This window comes from Cololabis saira, chromosome 17 (assembly GCF_033807715.1).
Source record: "Cololabis saira isolate AMF1-May2022 chromosome 17, fColSai1.1, whole genome shotgun sequence".
NCBI classification, from domain to species: domain Eukaryota; kingdom Metazoa; phylum Chordata; class Actinopteri; order Beloniformes; family Belonidae; genus Cololabis; species Cololabis saira.
The window spans coordinates 35085361-35102953 of NC_084603.1; the positions used below are offsets into that span (position 1 = coordinate 35085361).

The 17593-nt window shown below is 41.2% G+C and overlaps 2 protein-coding genes across 2 annotated transcripts; both read right to left on the bottom strand.

The window, feature by feature from the left end:
- Window positions 1-2190: 2190 nt before the first annotated feature.
- On the bottom strand, window positions 2191-4595 carry LOC133463568 (G-protein coupled receptor 4-like). Its single transcript, XM_061745163.1, has 3 exons — window positions 4416-4595; window positions 3132-3319; window positions 2191-3051 (listed from the first exon to the last, which is right to left on the bottom strand). Exons 1-3 carry the CDS (start codon window positions 4593-4595, stop codon window positions 2457-2459), a joined length of 963 nt encoding a protein of 320 aa, XP_061601147.1. The 3' UTR covers window positions 2191-2456.
- Window positions 4596-12382: 7787 nt separating this feature from the next.
- Window positions 12383-15976, bottom strand: LOC133463569 (G-protein coupled receptor 4-like). Its single transcript, XM_061745164.1, has 4 exons — window positions 15901-15976; window positions 15069-15250; window positions 14482-14986; window positions 12383-12559 (listed from the first exon to the last, which is right to left on the bottom strand). The coding sequence occupies exons 1-4, from the start codon at window positions 15961-15963 to the stop codon at window positions 12383-12385; spliced, it is 927 nt and encodes a 308-aa protein (XP_061601148.1). The 5' UTR covers window positions 15964-15976.
- Window positions 15977-17593: the final 1617 nt, after the last annotated feature.

The following is a 17593-nucleotide window of genomic DNA, read 5'->3' on the forward strand; positions in this document are numbered from 1 at the left end:
CTGAAAATCCCGAGCTGGAAATCAGAGAAGCCAGTTTTGTTAATGGTAGTGTACTGGCCCCGTGCTGGTGCTTATCTAGAGTTTCTGTCTGAATTTTCAGATTTCCTATCTGGTTTATTCATCAGTACAGATACATTCATCATAGTGGGTGACTTTAACATTCATATGGATGTTGAAAGTGATAATCTTAAATTAGTTTTTGTAGTTTGTTGTGCTGGTCTAACCCCCCCCTTTTTTCTCTTTTGTGTATGTTTGCAGGCCGGAGCTTCAGGAGCTGCATTCTGACCTGCAGTCCCCCCCCCTCTGATCATCCCACTGCTGCTTCCACCTTTTCTGTGTAGATGTCTGCTATATGCTTGCTGACATCCTTGCCTTGTTCTGTGATTGCACTCAATCAAACGTGATAATATCTGTTTTAATGATCTGTTAGTTACAAAGGGGATGCCACAGGGCCCTGCTCATGGTCCACTTCTATTCACTATTCAATCAATCATGATGACCTTGATGTTAACAATGCAATTATCACCTTAAATGGTTTTAAGGGCTAAAAAGCTAAACTGATGACATCTAGCTATTAATAATCCATCCACCAATCAAAAGACCACATTCCTAATTAAGCATATATCTGTGGTATTATACACTTTTACCTGATGAAGTACATAAAAATGCACCCCACATACTATGGAGTCAATGGAGATTACCAGTCTTTTGAAAGCAGCCCCCTGTGGTCAGTTAAGGAAAATATTACATAGGGATGTATGCATGATAATTTAAATTTATTCAAAAATTAAAAGATATATATTAACAAAAACCCTATACATGCAGAATTTAAGTGACTTCTTCAAGAAAATGTATTTATTATAATTTTGACTTCATTATAATTATAACTTTAAAATTATTATTATTATTATTATGACTTATTATAATTACGACTTGTGCAAATAACAAAATTCATATTAAAGTGCTTCATAAATAACAAAGAAATACATCTATTCAGCTTCAAGTACATGATGATGAGATGATGTTTTCACACTACATTTTTTTACATGACATTTACCAGATCCTTTTATCAAATGCGACTTACAACAGAGGAAAACAATCAAGCCAAAAATAACATGGTAATTTAAGTAAGTGCAGTTAAGATGGTTTAGGTTAGTTTAGAGGTTAGAGAATTTTACAATAGGAAGTACTCTAGAAAGAGGAGTTTTCAAGAGTTTCTTGAACATAGAAAGGGATGACTCTGCTTTTGCAGACGCTGGTAGCTTTTTCCACCATTGAGGAACCACGTAGGAGAACAGGGATCCCTGGAGGACAAGGCCAGTCAATGTTATACACCAGGAAGGTTTATAAGCCATTCTAATAGTTTAAGTCTTTTTCTTCAAATCTAGACTACATGTGTAACCGGTGGTGGTTAGCTTCTGCGTTGTGTATTTTAGGTGACTGGATTCAAGTTCAATTATAAAACTTTATTTCTGTTCACTTTCCCCAAAGACATCACAGAATAAAGAAAGAAAGTTTAGGCGGAACAGAGCCTTTTATAGGGGTGTTGCTCCCCCCCTCCAAATAGAATGTACAAAAACACAGACTCAGAAACTAAAGTTCCACCGGAGGAGAACCGTTATACTTCAAAATAAACAAATACCATCAACAATTTGGTGGAATTATAAATTGGTCAAAACAACCATTGAATTCATTACTTTGTCATTTATGGCTTCAGTTTTTGGCTGTTTCCTGAAAACACTTCCAGTTTTCAATGCTGCTGAATGGGAACATTTGACACTGTGTTGTTGTTATTAGCCCTAATGTTGCTAACTGTTGCATCATATCATTGCAATACAGCTTTACTGCAATCATGACGTTTGTGTGATATTAGACTGGTTGTGTCAAAACTCTTTCCTCCGAATTGGAATCCTGAACTGAAACAGCAGATATGACCAACAAATATTGTTGATTTCCAACAAGCTCTAAATCTCTAGCCAACAATGTTTCCATACGTTTTTGTCTATATGTTATAAATATGTTTTTGCTATTTAATATTAATTTTACCTGTAGGACTATCCCATTTTTATCAAATATAAAGTCCATTAAAATTGAATGTATTATTAATTATAATATTATCTTATATTATGACACTATCTGAAGAAATAGCCATTATCTCATGAATTTTTCTTGCAATGTGCATTACTCCCTGAATGTTATAGGTAGTGAAGGAATAGGTTTTCTGTAATAAGAATCTTAATAATGCTTTATTTTTATTTAGCCTCAAGATGATGTTTGAACTGAAGTGATTGATTCATGAATTTAAAGTTTAGGGGTTAGATACAACCTTAAAGTGTAAAAAAACCCAGTATATACATTTCCAATAAAATGGGGGGTTAGGGCTGTTATTGTCTGTTGAAGCTGTCACAACCAACCAGTCCACTGCAGCTGCATTTAACCAAAACAACTTGATCCAATCAACATTCTTCTTCTTGACTACACTGTGCCATCTTTTTTTCCTCCTTCCTCTCTCTCTCTTCCTGCTCAGGTCTGTCTGAGTGCACAGTTACAACGTTCTCCACTGATGTGACATCATCATGGTCCATTTTGCAACAACACAGAGAGGCCAAAAGTTTGTCACAGATCCCTTTGCGCATGAAAACATACAGAAACAGATCTGCCAGGGGACTGAAAAAAAGTGGAAGCACAGTCACAATTTCGAAATTTCGATATCGTTTGACCTTTTCTGACAAGGAAAGAATAACTCGTGGAAGAAACAGCAGAGTGTAAATCAGCAAAACCAGGACCAGAACTGCTACAATTCGCCGTTTTTCATCAGGGGGGACACTGCGGGCTGAAGACAGAGCTTTGAGGGTCCCACCCAGGAAGAATATGAGCAGGGGGAATGGAAGGAGCAGACAACATCCAATAATAGTTTCTGTGTAATCATGGGCAAAGAAAAAGATTGGGAGATTTAAAAGAGGAAGGAGCCAGACGACCACAGAGACGATCATAGATGTCTTGATGTTTCGTTTGAATTTGTACCACAGCGGCCAGGCGATGATTAAATACCTGTAAGACAAAATAAAATATCATAGTCACCCAAAAAATTTGAAACGGATGTAGCTCCACACTTGCAGTAAAATAGTTACCTTTCCAGAGAGATGACCACCATGAAGAAAATGCTGACTGTCACTCCAAACTGATGAATTAAAATAATTGGCTGGCAGATGGAACTTTTGTTGAAACCTTGCGTCATCAAGATCATGCAACTAAGCTGAATAAGGTCACAAATGAGAAGGTTGATGACGTATATTGGAGCAACGTGATCTTTTTGTACCTGCAGGAGAACAACAACATGTAAACATACTCTGAACTCTGAAATGTTAGTGATTAACAGTAAAATTCAACCCCTATAATCTGGCTTAGATATAGATTTTGGGTATTGCTTTGAGGGCCAGGTGTGGCCCGAAAGCACAAAGATAAAACCAGTGGAGGCCAATCGCTTACAACGAATGTTTCATATGAACTTAGACATTAAACATCAGATTCCAAATTCTGTTTATGAATACCAACATTTGAATAGGACAGGCAAAAATGTATTTGGTCTAAACATTTTTTTTAACAACAGGCATGACACATCTTTGGGCTTTTTCCGTTACAGGTTGCCACAACAGATCATCGGTTGCGAACCGTTCTCACCTACGTCTTCCTCTTTTACACCAACCAACTGCATATCCTGTTTCACAGAAATCTCCCTTTGAGTCTTCCTCTTTTTCTCCTGTCTCAAGGTTTCTTCCCACGGTTTGACTTAAGGTTTTTCTCCCACCAGGGGAGTTTTTACCTGCCATTGTTTATGTTATGTTTATGTAATAATTGCTTGGGGGTCATGTTCTGGTCTGGAAAGCGCCTAGAGACAACTTCTGTTGTAAAAGACGCTATATAAATAAAATTGAATTGAAAAAAATAAAAATAAAAATTGAACCTGTGACTTCCACATCTGGCACCTTCTCCTTCAGACCATCATGACCTCAGCAAACTGGACTCTAACAAGTCAGCTGGCTCTGATGGGCTCGATCCCATGTTTTTAAGAGCTGCTGCTCCTGTCATCGCTGTTCCCATCTCGCGTCTTTTGATGTTGTCTTAATGTTTTTTAATGTTTTTGTATTTATATTTATTGTACATATTTATTGTATTGTTTCTATGCAATTTTATATAACGTTGTTTTTTATTTCTAGCACCCCCTTTCCCCTCTCCCCTCAAAGTGCTTATGCTCTTTGTTCAGGCTGCATTTGCAAATAAGAATTTGTTCTTAAATTGCTTGCCTGGGTAAATAAAGGTTAAATAAATAAAAAATAAATACAAATAAAAGTGAATTGGATTCCATCTCAGCCACAGGTATTACAAATACAAATAAATAATCATAATATGCATACCAGTAAACAAATAGCGAAGATAGCCACAAACGTCAATGGAAGGCCAATGCAGGCGATGGTCATTGTCGCCACGTAGAATGCATACCCAGGTTGGATCCAATGACAGCCATCAGTAGGGGATGTAGGACCAAAGCTTGATTCGTTGTCCTGGGAGGAGGGAGGAGTGAAGCTCTCATTCATTCTTCTCTGTTAAACTCTTTCTGAAAGTTAAACAAAGCAACAATGGGATTTTTACAAAATCCTTTTCCCCCCATTAATCATTTCAACATCTGTATTCTTTTTCAGTCACTTGCAAGTTTACACAATATTCACATTAGTTTATACAGCACTTTCGTCTTTCTTTTTACAACTATCTATATCTTAATCTCATTACACTGTTGCTCATAAATATTTTTACAAGAAAATAAAAGATGATGTTTCTGTAAACAACATTTTTCCAAATTATGGGAAATAGTATATCATGGTAATCCACATAGATCTGTGATTTAACTTATTTAATGCTCCTTTCATGACACTTTGTTCTTTATTTCAATGACATATGACTAGTTAGCTTACAATGATTAGTTGATACAGATTACATTTTTAGACAAACAGCAGAGCCACAACTACTGTAGAGAAAACAGTTGGAAGTCAAGCCAAAGAAATTGTCATGCAAAGATGGTAATTTATCGTTTCTTCTTCTCAAATAGGATATTTTCACGCTAATCTTGTAATAATTTAAAATATGGCTCTTCTATCGTTTTTCAGTATTTTGAAGGTTGTCACAAATAAAGCATTTCAATTTTAGTTATTAACACATAAAATCACGTTTCAACCAAAATGAACATCTCCAAATAAAATACAGGTAATAAATGGCTACTCTCTTTAAAATACTCCATGTTTGTATTTATGCACTTGTATTTATTCAGTGATCTTAATATGTGCTAGTCCACATACTTTCAGTTCAATTAAACCTCTAGGTACTTATTTCACCCTCATATATATATAAAAAACAGAAAACAAATAACAGAATATATATATATATATATATACGGAACAATATTTACCTTTGAAAGTGACAAGGACGTTCCTCCAGTGCTGTCTGCTGTCTTTCTCTTCACCCAAATGTTATACCACTAAAATATGTGGCAATAAATTACCACAATTTTCCTTCTGCTTCTCACAGATGTCATGCCCAGACATGGTTATGTTATGTTCATGTAATGTTCAAATTTGCTGTTAGGGATGTTGTGTAAAAAAAAACCAAACAAACAAACAAAAAAATCAAGCTCCACCATAAAATTTACCTTAACTCAACCCATCTTTTTTCATACATAATTTAATTATGTATTTTTGCTTTAATGTATTTCTCTTCATGGATCAATAAAGCATTTTTTAATTTGAATTTGAATACATCACTTTTGAATCACCAGTAAAACCTGAAGTCAAGCGCTTCTCGTCTTAGGGGCGGGACATACCAACCCGACAGCCGACCGTTGGCAGAAATGCAGTTGGACAGAAAGTTGGGTCTCGTCTTTCCGAGTTGGTCAAAAATACTCCTGAATACACTAACCCGACGCCGACTGGAGCTTACGTTCTGCGCATGGGCAGGGCGTAATATGTTCCCATAACTGCAGGTGGCGCTAATGTGTGATGTCGTCAAAAAAGAAAAGGAAAGTAGAACGGGACAACGGGAAATGACGGCGCGCTCTAGTCTAGAGTTCTAAACAGAGCCTGCTGTCATCAGTCAATTCAATTCAATTCAATTTTTATTTATATAGCGTCTAATACAACAGATGTTGTCTCTAGACGCTTTCCAGAGATCCAGAACATGAACATAAACATAAACATAAACAGTGCAGTCAGTGCTTTTATTTTTAATATAAGTCAAGAAGGATCGGAAATACGATGGCTAATAATGAAAATAAAATACAATCAAACACACGTTGTTTATTACTCATAAACAACTGCATGGCAACGAAAAACATCCCCAGAATATGGAGAAAAACTAGGATGATCGCTCTCCTAAAATCAGGAAAAGTTTTAGACCAATTTCCCTGCTTTGCCATCTGTTCAAACTTTTCAAATGTCTCATCCTGGAACGCCTAGCCCCTGCTGTAGAAAAACACCTTATCCCCCAGCAAGCTGGTTTCCGCCCCGGAAAATCTACCACTGGACAACTACTCAACCTCCCCCAGCATATCGAAGATGGTCTCCATAAAGGCAAAGTCAGTGGTGCAGTATTTGTGGAACTGTCAACAGACTATGACACCGTTAACCATCGCCTCATACTCAAGAAGGTCTCGGAGATGACGAAAGACCCTGATCTGACTGATCTCATTGACTGATCATGAACCAGAGTTTCTTTGTAGCCCTGAATGGCAAGAACAGCCGCTAGCGTCAACAAAGAAATGGCCTTCCACAAGGCAGCAGGCTTGATCCAATGCTATACAACATCTACACAAATGACCAACCAGTGGACCACGGTACCCAACGCTTTGTGTATGCAGATGACCTCTGCGCAACATCACAAGAGGACACCTTCAAAGCCATGGAGAAGAACCTCATGAATGCACTTAACACCCTTTCCACCTACTTCCACGCAAACCACCTGAGGGCCAACCCATCAAAAACCCAGGTGTGCGCATTTCATCTGCGAAACCACCAAGCCAACTGAGGTCTTAACATTACCTGGTCTGGGACCTGGGTTCTACCTCTGCAGATGTTGATTTCCTTGCTAGTAACACTGCTGATTTGTTGCATTCAGCTTTAGATGAAGTTGCTCCTTTGAAAAGGAGGGTTTCTAGCCACAGGAGCTTAACTCCCTGGTATAATTCAGATATCCGCATGTTGAAACAAAACGTGTGTAAAATGGAAAGGAAGTGGTACTCTTGTAGGTCTGTAGACTCTTATCGTGAACGGAAAGATATTCTAATAGTATATAAAAAAGCCATTCGCAAAGCCAGAACAGCTTATTATTCAACGTTGATAGAGGATAATAAAAGTAACCCACGTTTTCTGTTCAGCACTGTAGCCAGGCTGACAAAGAGTCACAACTCTGTTGAGCCGTGCATTCCTGCAGCTCTCAGTAGTGAAGACTTTATGAGCTTCTTTAACAGTAAAATCACGAGAATTAGAGAAGAAATCAACCAGCCGGTTGTAGGTGTTTCTTCAGCTTTAGCGACTTCCCTAGGCTCTGACTTGTCTCTAGACTATTTTGATCCTATAGACCTCCCTGAGCTGACTTCACTCGTTAATAGAGCTAAGTCAACCACATGTATGTTAGACCCCATCCCGACTCGACTATTCAAACATATTTTTTCTCTTATTGGTACGACAATACTGGACCAAATTAACCTATCCCTAAGTTTAGGATATGTACCACAGGTTTTCAAAGTCGCAGTAATTAAACCTTTACTTAAAAAACCTTCTCTTGACCCAGACACCTTAGCTAATTATAGACCAATTTCCAACCTTCCATTTGTATCTAAAATTCTGGAAAAGGCAGTTTCAAGCCAGTTATGTGACTATTTGTATAGAAATGATCTGTTTGAAGTCTTTCAGTCAGGGTTCAGAATGCATCATAGCACAGAGACAGCACTGGTTCGAGTCACGAATGACCTCCTTATGGCCTCAGATAAGGGATTAGTTTCCATACTGGTTCTACTGGACCTCAGTGCTGCTTTTGACACTATAGATCATGGCATTTTACTGCACAGGTTAGAGCATGTTGTTGGGATTAAAGGGGCAGCTCTATGTTGGTTTAAATCATATCTATCTGACAGGTTCCAGTTTGTTCATGTACATGAGGTTTCTTCAGAACAGTCAAGGGTCTGTTATGGTGTTCCGCAGGGTTCAGTGCTAGGGCCAATCTTGTTCAGTTTATACATGCAGCCATTGGGAAGTATAATCCAGAATCACGGCATTCACTTTCATTGTTATGCTGATGATACGCAGCTCTACTTGTCTATGAAGCCGGATGAAACAGAACCGTTAGTTAAACTTCAGGCATGTCTTAGGGACATCAAGGACTGGATGTCCAGAAATTTCTTGCTTCTAAATTCAGATAAAACAGAGGTTATCATTCTTGGTCCAGAGCATCTTAGGAAGGGATTAGATGGTGTTGCGATGGCTTCCAGTGCAACTGTGAGAAACCTTGGTGTTATTTTCGATCAGGATTTGTCGTTTAAACCATATGTCAATCAGGTTTGTAAAATAGCCTTTTTCCATCTCCGTAATATTGCAAAGATTAGGAAAATCCTCTCGCAGAGTGATGCAGAAAAACTAGTTCATGCGTTTGTATCTTCTAGACTAGATTACTGTAATGTGTTGTTAGCAGGATGTCCAAGTAATTTGCTGAATAGGCTCCAGCTGATCCAGAATGCAGCAGCACGAGTGCTGACAGGAATCAGCAGGAGAGACCACGTCTCTCCAGTGTTAGCGTCGCTCCATTGGTTACCCGTAAAATTAAGAATCCAATTTAAAATTTTATTACTTGCGTATAAAGCCCAAAACGGCTTAGCTCTGCATTATTTGCAAGACCTGATAGTGCCTTATGTTCCTGTCAGAGCTCTCCGTTCTCAGAGTGCAGGTTTACTCGTAGTTCCTAGAGTATCTAAATGTAGATTTGGAGGGCGGGCGTTCTGCTATCAGGCACCACTACTATGGAACCAACTTCCAATCTGGGTTAAGGGGGCTGACACCACCTCCACCTTTAAAACTAAACTTAAAACATTTCTGTTTAGTAAAGCCTATAGTTAGTGTTTAGTAAACCTCTAGCTGGTGTTGGTAAATCTCTAGGTAGTGTAAACTTTAGTGTGTCAGAGTCGCTCCTGTAGTTTCTTGTGCTGGCCCCCCCTTCTCCTCCCTTTTCTCTCTTTTGTCCATGTTGCAGCATCCTTTGCCGGACACCGGAACCTGCAGGTGGTCGTGGATGGCTTGTAGCTTGCATTACGGAGCACAAGTCTTTCCCCGACCCTGCACCCCAACCTGGGACTTGCTGATTGGGCCGGAGCTTCGGGAGCTGCGTGCTGGCCTGCGGTCCCCACCCCTGGTCATCCCGTTGCTGGCCCCCCCTTCTCCTCCCTTTTCTCTCTTTTGTCCTGCAGGTGGTCGTGGGTGGCTGTAGCTTGCATTACGGAGCACAAGTCTTTTCCTGACCCTGCACCCCAACCTGGGACTTGCTGATTGGGCCGGAGCTTCGGGAGCTGCGTGCTGGCCTGCGGTCCCCACCCCCGGTCATCCCGTTGCTGCTTCCACCTGCCTGCTGTGCTGTTGCCGTCCCTGACCCACCAGTCTGGCCCTCGGCAGGAGGGTCCCCCCTGATGAGCCTGGTCCTGCTCAAGGTTTCTTCCCTCCTAAAGGGGAGTTTTTCCTTGCCACTGTTTGGCTTAAGGTTTTTCTCCCACTAGGGGAGTTTTTACCTGCCATTGTTTATGTAATAACTGCTCGGGGGTCATGTTCTGGGTATGGGTCTCTGTAAAGCGTCGCCTGGCAACCTGCAGCCACTGCCTCCCGGCCGGTCGGCTGCAGCCCCGCCAGCGCTGCCGCGGCAAACCTCAGGCGTGGTGCGCCGCTCCGGGGGTCCCGCCGTCTCGGGAGCCGTCGCTTGGCGGCCCGCAGCTTCTGCCTCCCGGCCTCTCAGCTGCGGCACCGCCAGCTCCTCCCGCGCTGCTGCGGCGAACCTCAAGCGTGGTGCAGGGGTGGGTCGCACCGCGGGTCCCGCCGCCTCGGGAGCCGTCGCTGGGCGGCCCGCAGCCTCTGCCTCCCGGCCTGTCGGCTGCGGCGCCACCAGCGCTTCCAGCACCGCGAGCTGCCGCTCACCCTGGCCCTGAAGCAGGACTGCCAGGTCCGCCAGGGCATGGGCCAGCGCTTCCAGGGCCCGCTCCGTGCCTCCCTTCTCCATCCCGTCGGGCCCCACGTTGGGTGCCAGTGTAGCAAGGCTAGTGCTACGGGGCCCCGACCGACAGGATTGAGAGGACACGGAGTTTAGTGCAGAACCCTTTTTATTAACACCGCCACACGCCCAGGACACAGTGCACAAGCACCTCACACCAGCAGCACCTCACGATCAGCAGATCCTCAGATTCAGCTTCAGTCTCCCTTATAAGGCTGGCAGGGTGGAGAGGCTGACGGGCCACACCTGTGTCCCATCAGCCTGAGTGGCTGCAGCTCCTCCACCCTGCCACACCCTCCTAGCCACAACATTAGAATACTTCCATCTGAAACCCTCCCAAAAGGCAAGGATGAAACGTGGGATGGAATGGAAGTGTCTCAATCAACTCAGAAGCAAAGTTGGACGAACAAAGGGGGAAATGGTGAAATGGGGATATACTACAAATACATCTACCAGCGTTTGTGGCACCCCCCAGGATATCACCCATCTCCTTACCTGCCCACTACTACCTGTCCCCTGCTCAATGGAACACCTGGTGGAATACAACACCTGCGCACAAAAATGTGTGGAAAAATGGATGGATATCATCTAGCTCTCAACTTTACCACCATGTAGACTTGACAATGTTGGGCCACAGTCCATGTGTACTATGTGAGTATCTGATTATCTGACTTTCAACTTTAAGGTTCAGCTCGGAGGCCTCATTCTGAGACCAGCATAGAGCTGACTGCATGGTTTTGAGAACAAAGCAATAAAGGAAACACTCCAAAGCCCATCGGAGTTTGGAGTCCAGTGAGGTGTCAAAAAAGGGCATGCCTGAGGTGACGCAGGTACAGTAAAGAACAGTGAACTGGTCAATAGGCGCTGCTGACGTCAGCGCGTCCCCGGTGGATAAAAAGCGGTGGCTCCCCGAACTTCCCTCCTTTTTTCCTCTGGCTCGTTTTTGCTCCAGGTCTTTTTTCCCTTCAGAGCCGAGGAAAAGGGCCGCTCTTCATCGGGACCACCTGCAGAGCGTAACGATCAGCTGTTTACCACGGAACGCTGCTCACGCTCCCCGATATTCTCTTTCTAACTCTCTCCTCGCTCAGAGTTTTCTCTTTGCACATGGAACTGTTGCGTTTTGCAAAGATTACCTCATCCTCGCTCAGCGTGTCCAGCATCAACCGAGGAGCATCCCGGCAGCTGAGTTTGTGAAGCCCACACGCTCATTGGCGGTAAAACGGATTTACACACGACGTTCCAACAAAGGGAACGGGGACCCGTGCGCCCGAGACGACGTGACCAGGCAGGGACGACCAGGGGGGACCGCCCGGCTGCCAGCAGTGCTGCATCATCTTCTTTTTGTTCAGTCAGGAAGAGAGGGAGAATCGGGAGCCACTCACACTGAAACACCAGTTAGAGCGTTAATCAGTACCTTGTGGACGGGGACTCGGACCAGGAGTTCTAAAAATCCCAGGACGCCGGCGACAACCTCCAGGGCAGCTCAAAGTAAGAGGCTTGTGTCTGGTCTTTTGAGAATCAATATTTCTGTTCAAGATTCAAGATCAAGATTCAATCTTTATTGTCACATCATATTACTAAGTAACATGGGTAAAAATCTTGGTTGTGCAGGCTCATCATTGCAGTTAAAAAAGATAGAGAGACAAAAGACAAAGTGCATAGTGCATGAATAATCTACATGATACCGTAGCCGGTGGTGCTGCTCTTTATGCACCGGTACCGTTTGCCCAGCCGTGGGTTTGCCCGGCAGTGGCTGGAACAGGCTATGGCTGGGGTGATGGATGTCCCTGATTATGTTTTGGGCCTTAGCCACACAACGTCTCTCATGAAGTTCTTGGGAGAGGTGGAAGCTCCCCTCCCACGATGCGCTGTGCTGTTCGCACCGCCCTCTGCAGTGCTTTCTGTTCTGCGGCGCTACAGTTCCTGAACCAGGCAGTGGTGCCGCTCATCAGGACGCTCTGGATGGTGCTCGTATAGAAAGCCCTGAGGATGTGGGGGCTCACTTTGAACCTCTTCAGATGCCTCAGGCAGTAGAGCCGTTGTTGGGCCTTTTTCATCACTTTTGTGGTGTGTGTAGCCCACTTCAGGTCCCTCAATATGTGAATTCCGAGGAAGTCTTGAAGTCTTTGACCTGCTCCACAGCAGCACCATTGATGATTAGAGGTGCGTACTCTCTCTCTGATCTCCTAAAGTCCACGATCAGCTCCTTGGTCTTGCTGACGTTTAAAGCCAGGCTGTTCTCTTGACACCACTGTGTCAGTGACCTGACCTGTTTGTTTGTTCATTGGTTTACAACGGTGCACATTAATAAATATTTCTCTAAATATGCCAGTTTAGCCAAGTTGGCTAATTTTTAACCGTAGTCCCTGGGGCAGGTAACAGCGCAACAGCGCAAGTAGCGCAACAGCTAAAAAGCATTAAAAACAGTACTATATTTATTTATAAAATACATTGCATATGACACATAATAATACATACAATAAAATAAAAATACATTACATTCTCAGAGCAGATGGTCACACACTTCACTCTCTCTCAACCATAATTTAACATTTATTTTAAAAGAAAGTGTCATGCTCCCTAAGCTGCTGGGAGAATGTTCCAGGTGTGAGTAGCTCCTACCGAAAAGGCTGTCTGACCAAAAGCAGTCTTTCTGTTTGGAATTACACAGTCCCCTCTACTGATAGACCCAGTATGCCTGTCAGTAGATGGCACCATTCCTTCACACATTCCACACACTCCGGCCCATATTTATTTTCTTCTTTTTTATGGATTTACATATGGGACTGTCTGGAAGGCTCCTGTTTAATGGACACCAAATTATTATGGAAATTATTTCTTTAAGGTTACCATAGACTATTTCAGAGAGCTCAAGAGAGCTCAAAAGTTATATATTTTTAAGGCTGTACAGCAAAGTGTCACAAGGTTGAACGGACTCAGCAGGGTGAGATACGCAGTCTAAAAAACTGCCTGCTGCGTGCACGCGCTTTGCATAGGACATAAATCCTATGGATAAACTGGTCTTCTGGTGTCATTCCTCACTGTCATGCTGTATGCCTCTGCTCTGCCTGTCATTCCATGTAACGATTTGTCAAAAGTTCTCCCAGAGTACATGGACCTCAAGGAGGTGTTTAATACGACTCGGGCCTCCGCCTTGCCCAATGCCACATTTTACATGACATTGGATCCTTTTATCAGACGCAACTTACAACAGAGGAAAACAATAAAGCCAAAATCAACATGGTAATTTCCAGATCAAGTGCAGTTAAGATGGTTTAAGGTTAGAGTGGTTTACAACAGGAGTTTTCAAGAGTTTCTTGAACATACAGTAGAGAGGGACGACTCTGCTTTTGCAGACTCTGGTAGCTTTTCCCACCATTGAGGAACCATGTACAGTAGGAGAACAGGGATCCCCTTGTGTAAGAGAAAGCAAGGCCAGTCAATGTTCTTGTAAAAGTGAAAAACCCAGGAAGGTGTATAAGCCATTGAAATTGTTTAGTTTAAGCCCTTTTTTCAATGTATATTACATGCATTGACATACTGTATGTCAGCCTGAACTTCTGGACAACAAAATGTTAATAGATAGAAATTAAAGAAAAGTTAATCCTCAACAAAAGTGCTTTGAATTCATTACTTAACTTACATTTATGGCTTCAGTTCTTTTGCTGTTTTCTGAAAACTCTTCAAGTTTTCAAATGCTTCTGAATGGGAACATTTGACACTGTGTTGATGTCATTAGCCGTAATGTTGCTAACTGTTGCATCATATTATTGCAGTACACCTTTGCTGCAATCATGACTTTTCAAGTCTGATATTAGACTGGTTGTGCCACTATGTATTATTCATTATAATAATTATCTAATATTTGAGAATGACACTTGCTTCCATGTAAAGCTTATCTGAAGAAAGATCATCTTATGCATTTTACTTACAATGGGAATTACTCCCCTGATTGTTTAGGAAAGTTTAAGAGTTAGATAAAAGCAATAAAGTGTGAAATATACATTATTTACATTTCCAGTAAAGTGGGAAGGGGGTGTCACCAATCAGTCCACTGCAGCTACATTTAACAACTCAGTGGAAATCATGGAGGTTATCTGATCGCTATTCTTCTTAACTATATTGTGCCATCTTTTTTCTCTCCATCCTCTCTCTCTCTTCCTGCTCAGGTCTGTCTGAGTGCACAGTTACAACGTTCTCCACCGATGTTCTGACATCATCATGGTCCATTTTAAAACAACACAGAGAGGCCAAAAGTTTGTCACAGATCCCTTTCCGTATGAAAACATACAGAAACAGATCGGCCAGAGGACTGAAGAAAAGTGGAAGCACGGTCAATATTTCAATGTTTCGATATCCTTTGACCTTTTCTGACAAGGAAAGAATTACTCGCGGAAGAAACAGCAGAGTGTAAATCAGCAAAACCAGGACCAGAACTGCTACAATGCGTCGTTTTTCATCAGAAGGGACACTGCGGGCTGAAGACAGAGCTTTGAGAGTTCCACCCAGGAAGAATATGAGCAGGGGGAATGGGAGGAGCAGGAAACATGCAATGATGGTTTCTGTGTAATCATTGGCAAAGAAAACGATTGGGAGGTATAAAAGAGGAAGGAGCCAGACGACCACAGAGACGATCACAGATGTCTTGATGTTTCGTTTGAATTTGTACCACAGTGGCCAGGCAGTGATTAAATACCTGAAGAGAGACAATATAAAATATCATAGTCACCCAAAACGTTGAAATGGATGTAGCTCCACACATACAAGTAAATAGTTACCTTTCCAGAGAGATGACCACCATGAAGAAAATGCTGACTGTCACTCCAAACTCATGAATTAAAATAATTGGCCGACAGATGGTGCTGATACCATGCGACATTAAGATCATGCCACTGAGCTGAATAAGGTCAGAAATGAGAAGGTTGATGACGTATATTGGAGCAACGTGATCCTTTCGTACCTGCAAGAGAACAGCAACATGTAAACATACTCTGAACTCTGTCATCTCTCAAACATGACATGCTGTTCTGCACTAAACTGTAGAGTCGTCCATTTATTTTCAGTTTTAAGATATATTAGTCATGACAATTCAATTCACTTAAATTTTATTTACATAGCATCTAGTACATCTATCTATCTATTATTAGTGGCTACACATCAATTGTTATTATGCCTTTTTCATGTTACTTTTTCCGTTACAGGTTGCCACAACAGATCATCGGTTTCGATCCGTTGTCACCAACGTCTTCCTCTTTTACACCAACCACTTAATTTCCTGTTTTACCACATCCAGAAATCTCACTTTAAGTAAGTCTTCCTCTTTTTCTCCTGCCTGGCACCAATATGTTGATAATGCCTTCTCTTTATATGTCCAAATCACTCCAGGGTAAGCTCAGCTAAATTATCTCCAAGAGTGGATGTGTTTTTCATTGTATCCATCCTTCTCACTCTCGAAGACAATCCAAAAAATCTTCATTTCATGTTCTGGGTCTCTGGAAAGCCCATAGAGACAACTTCTATTGTAGTAGATGCTATATGAATAAAATTGAATTGAATTGCATGTCAGCCACAGGTATTACAAATACAAATAAATAATCATAATATGCATACCAGTAAACAAATAGCGAAGATAGCCACAAACGTCAAAGGAAGGCCAATGCAAGCGATGGTCATTGTCGCCACGTAGAATGCATACCCAGGTTGGATCCAATGACAGACATCAGTAGGGGATGTAGGACCAAAGCTTGATTCGTTGTCCTGGGAGGAGGGAGGAGTGAAGCTCTCATTCATTCTTCTCTGTTAAACTCTTTCTGAGAGGTGAAGACAGCAACAATGGGATTTTTACAAAAACGTTTTTTCACCATTAATCACGTCATCATCTGTATTTAATCACGTCATCATCTGTATTTAATCATGTCATCATCTGTAGTCACTTGCAAAGTTTAGACAATATTCAAACTAGTTTCTGTAGCACTTTCATCTTTCTTTTTACAACTATCTATAACTTTATCTCATTACACTGTTGCTCATAAATATTTGTACAAGAACCCAACAGAGCCACAACAACTGTAGAGAAAACATTTGGAAGTCAAGCCAAATAAATTTTCATGCAAAGATGGTAATTTATCGTTCCTTCTTCTCAAATAGGATATTTTCAGACTAATCTTGTAATTATTTAAAATATGGCTCTTCTATCATTTTCCAGTATTTTGAAGGTTGTCACAATTGAGTAAATAAAGCCTTTCAATTTCAGTGATTAACACATTAAATCATGTTTCAACCAAAATTAACATCTCTAAATAAAATCATGTATACAGGTAATGCCTACATTCTTTTAAATACTCCATGTTTGTATTTCTGCATTTGTATTTATTATGTGCTAGTACACATACTTTCAGTTCAATTAAACATCTAGGTACTTCTTTCACCCTCAGTGGTGTTTTATATATATATATATATATATATATATATATATATATATATATATATATATATATATATATATATATATATACATATATATATATATATACATATATATATATATAAACGTATACATACATATATATATATATATATATAAATATATATATATATATATATATATATATATATATATATATATATATATATATATATATACATACATACATACATACATACATACATACATACAGAACAATATTTACCTTTGAAAGTGACAAGGTCGTTCCAGTGCTGTCTTACGCTGTGCCAGTTTTACAGTAATATGTCTTTCTCTTCACCCAAATGTTATACAACTAAAATATGTGGCAATATCTTGTGAAAATTTCCCTTCTGCTTCTCACAGATGTCATGCTCAGACACGATTATGTAATGTTTGTCATGGAAAAATTCAAACATTGTATTTTTCCAACGGGGGGTCGGCAGCTGTGGGGAGCAGGATGGTGGAGGGGGAGATCAACAGCTGTGTAAATGCAAATACCAACAAAACCAGCTGTGAGAAAGGAACTACATAGAGGGGGATGTATAGGATGTGACTACTGTTAGGTTTCCTCCAATGATCTGTCAGGTCTGACCCATTCCTATGTAAAGCAGTCAAGAACATATTGCCTCAGACTCGGCCGTCCAGCCTGCGGGCTGCTGTTGACTCTCCTGGTGCGCACCAATTTAAACTTTGGTAATCTCGAGCTCACCGGTGTTGTAGTTTTGTTAATTATCAGTACTTTACTTTGTGCAATTTATAAAATTTCCACAGCATGTTCAAGTATAAAAGATTTTCTGTTAGGGATGTTGTGGAAAAAAACAAAACAACCAAGCTCCA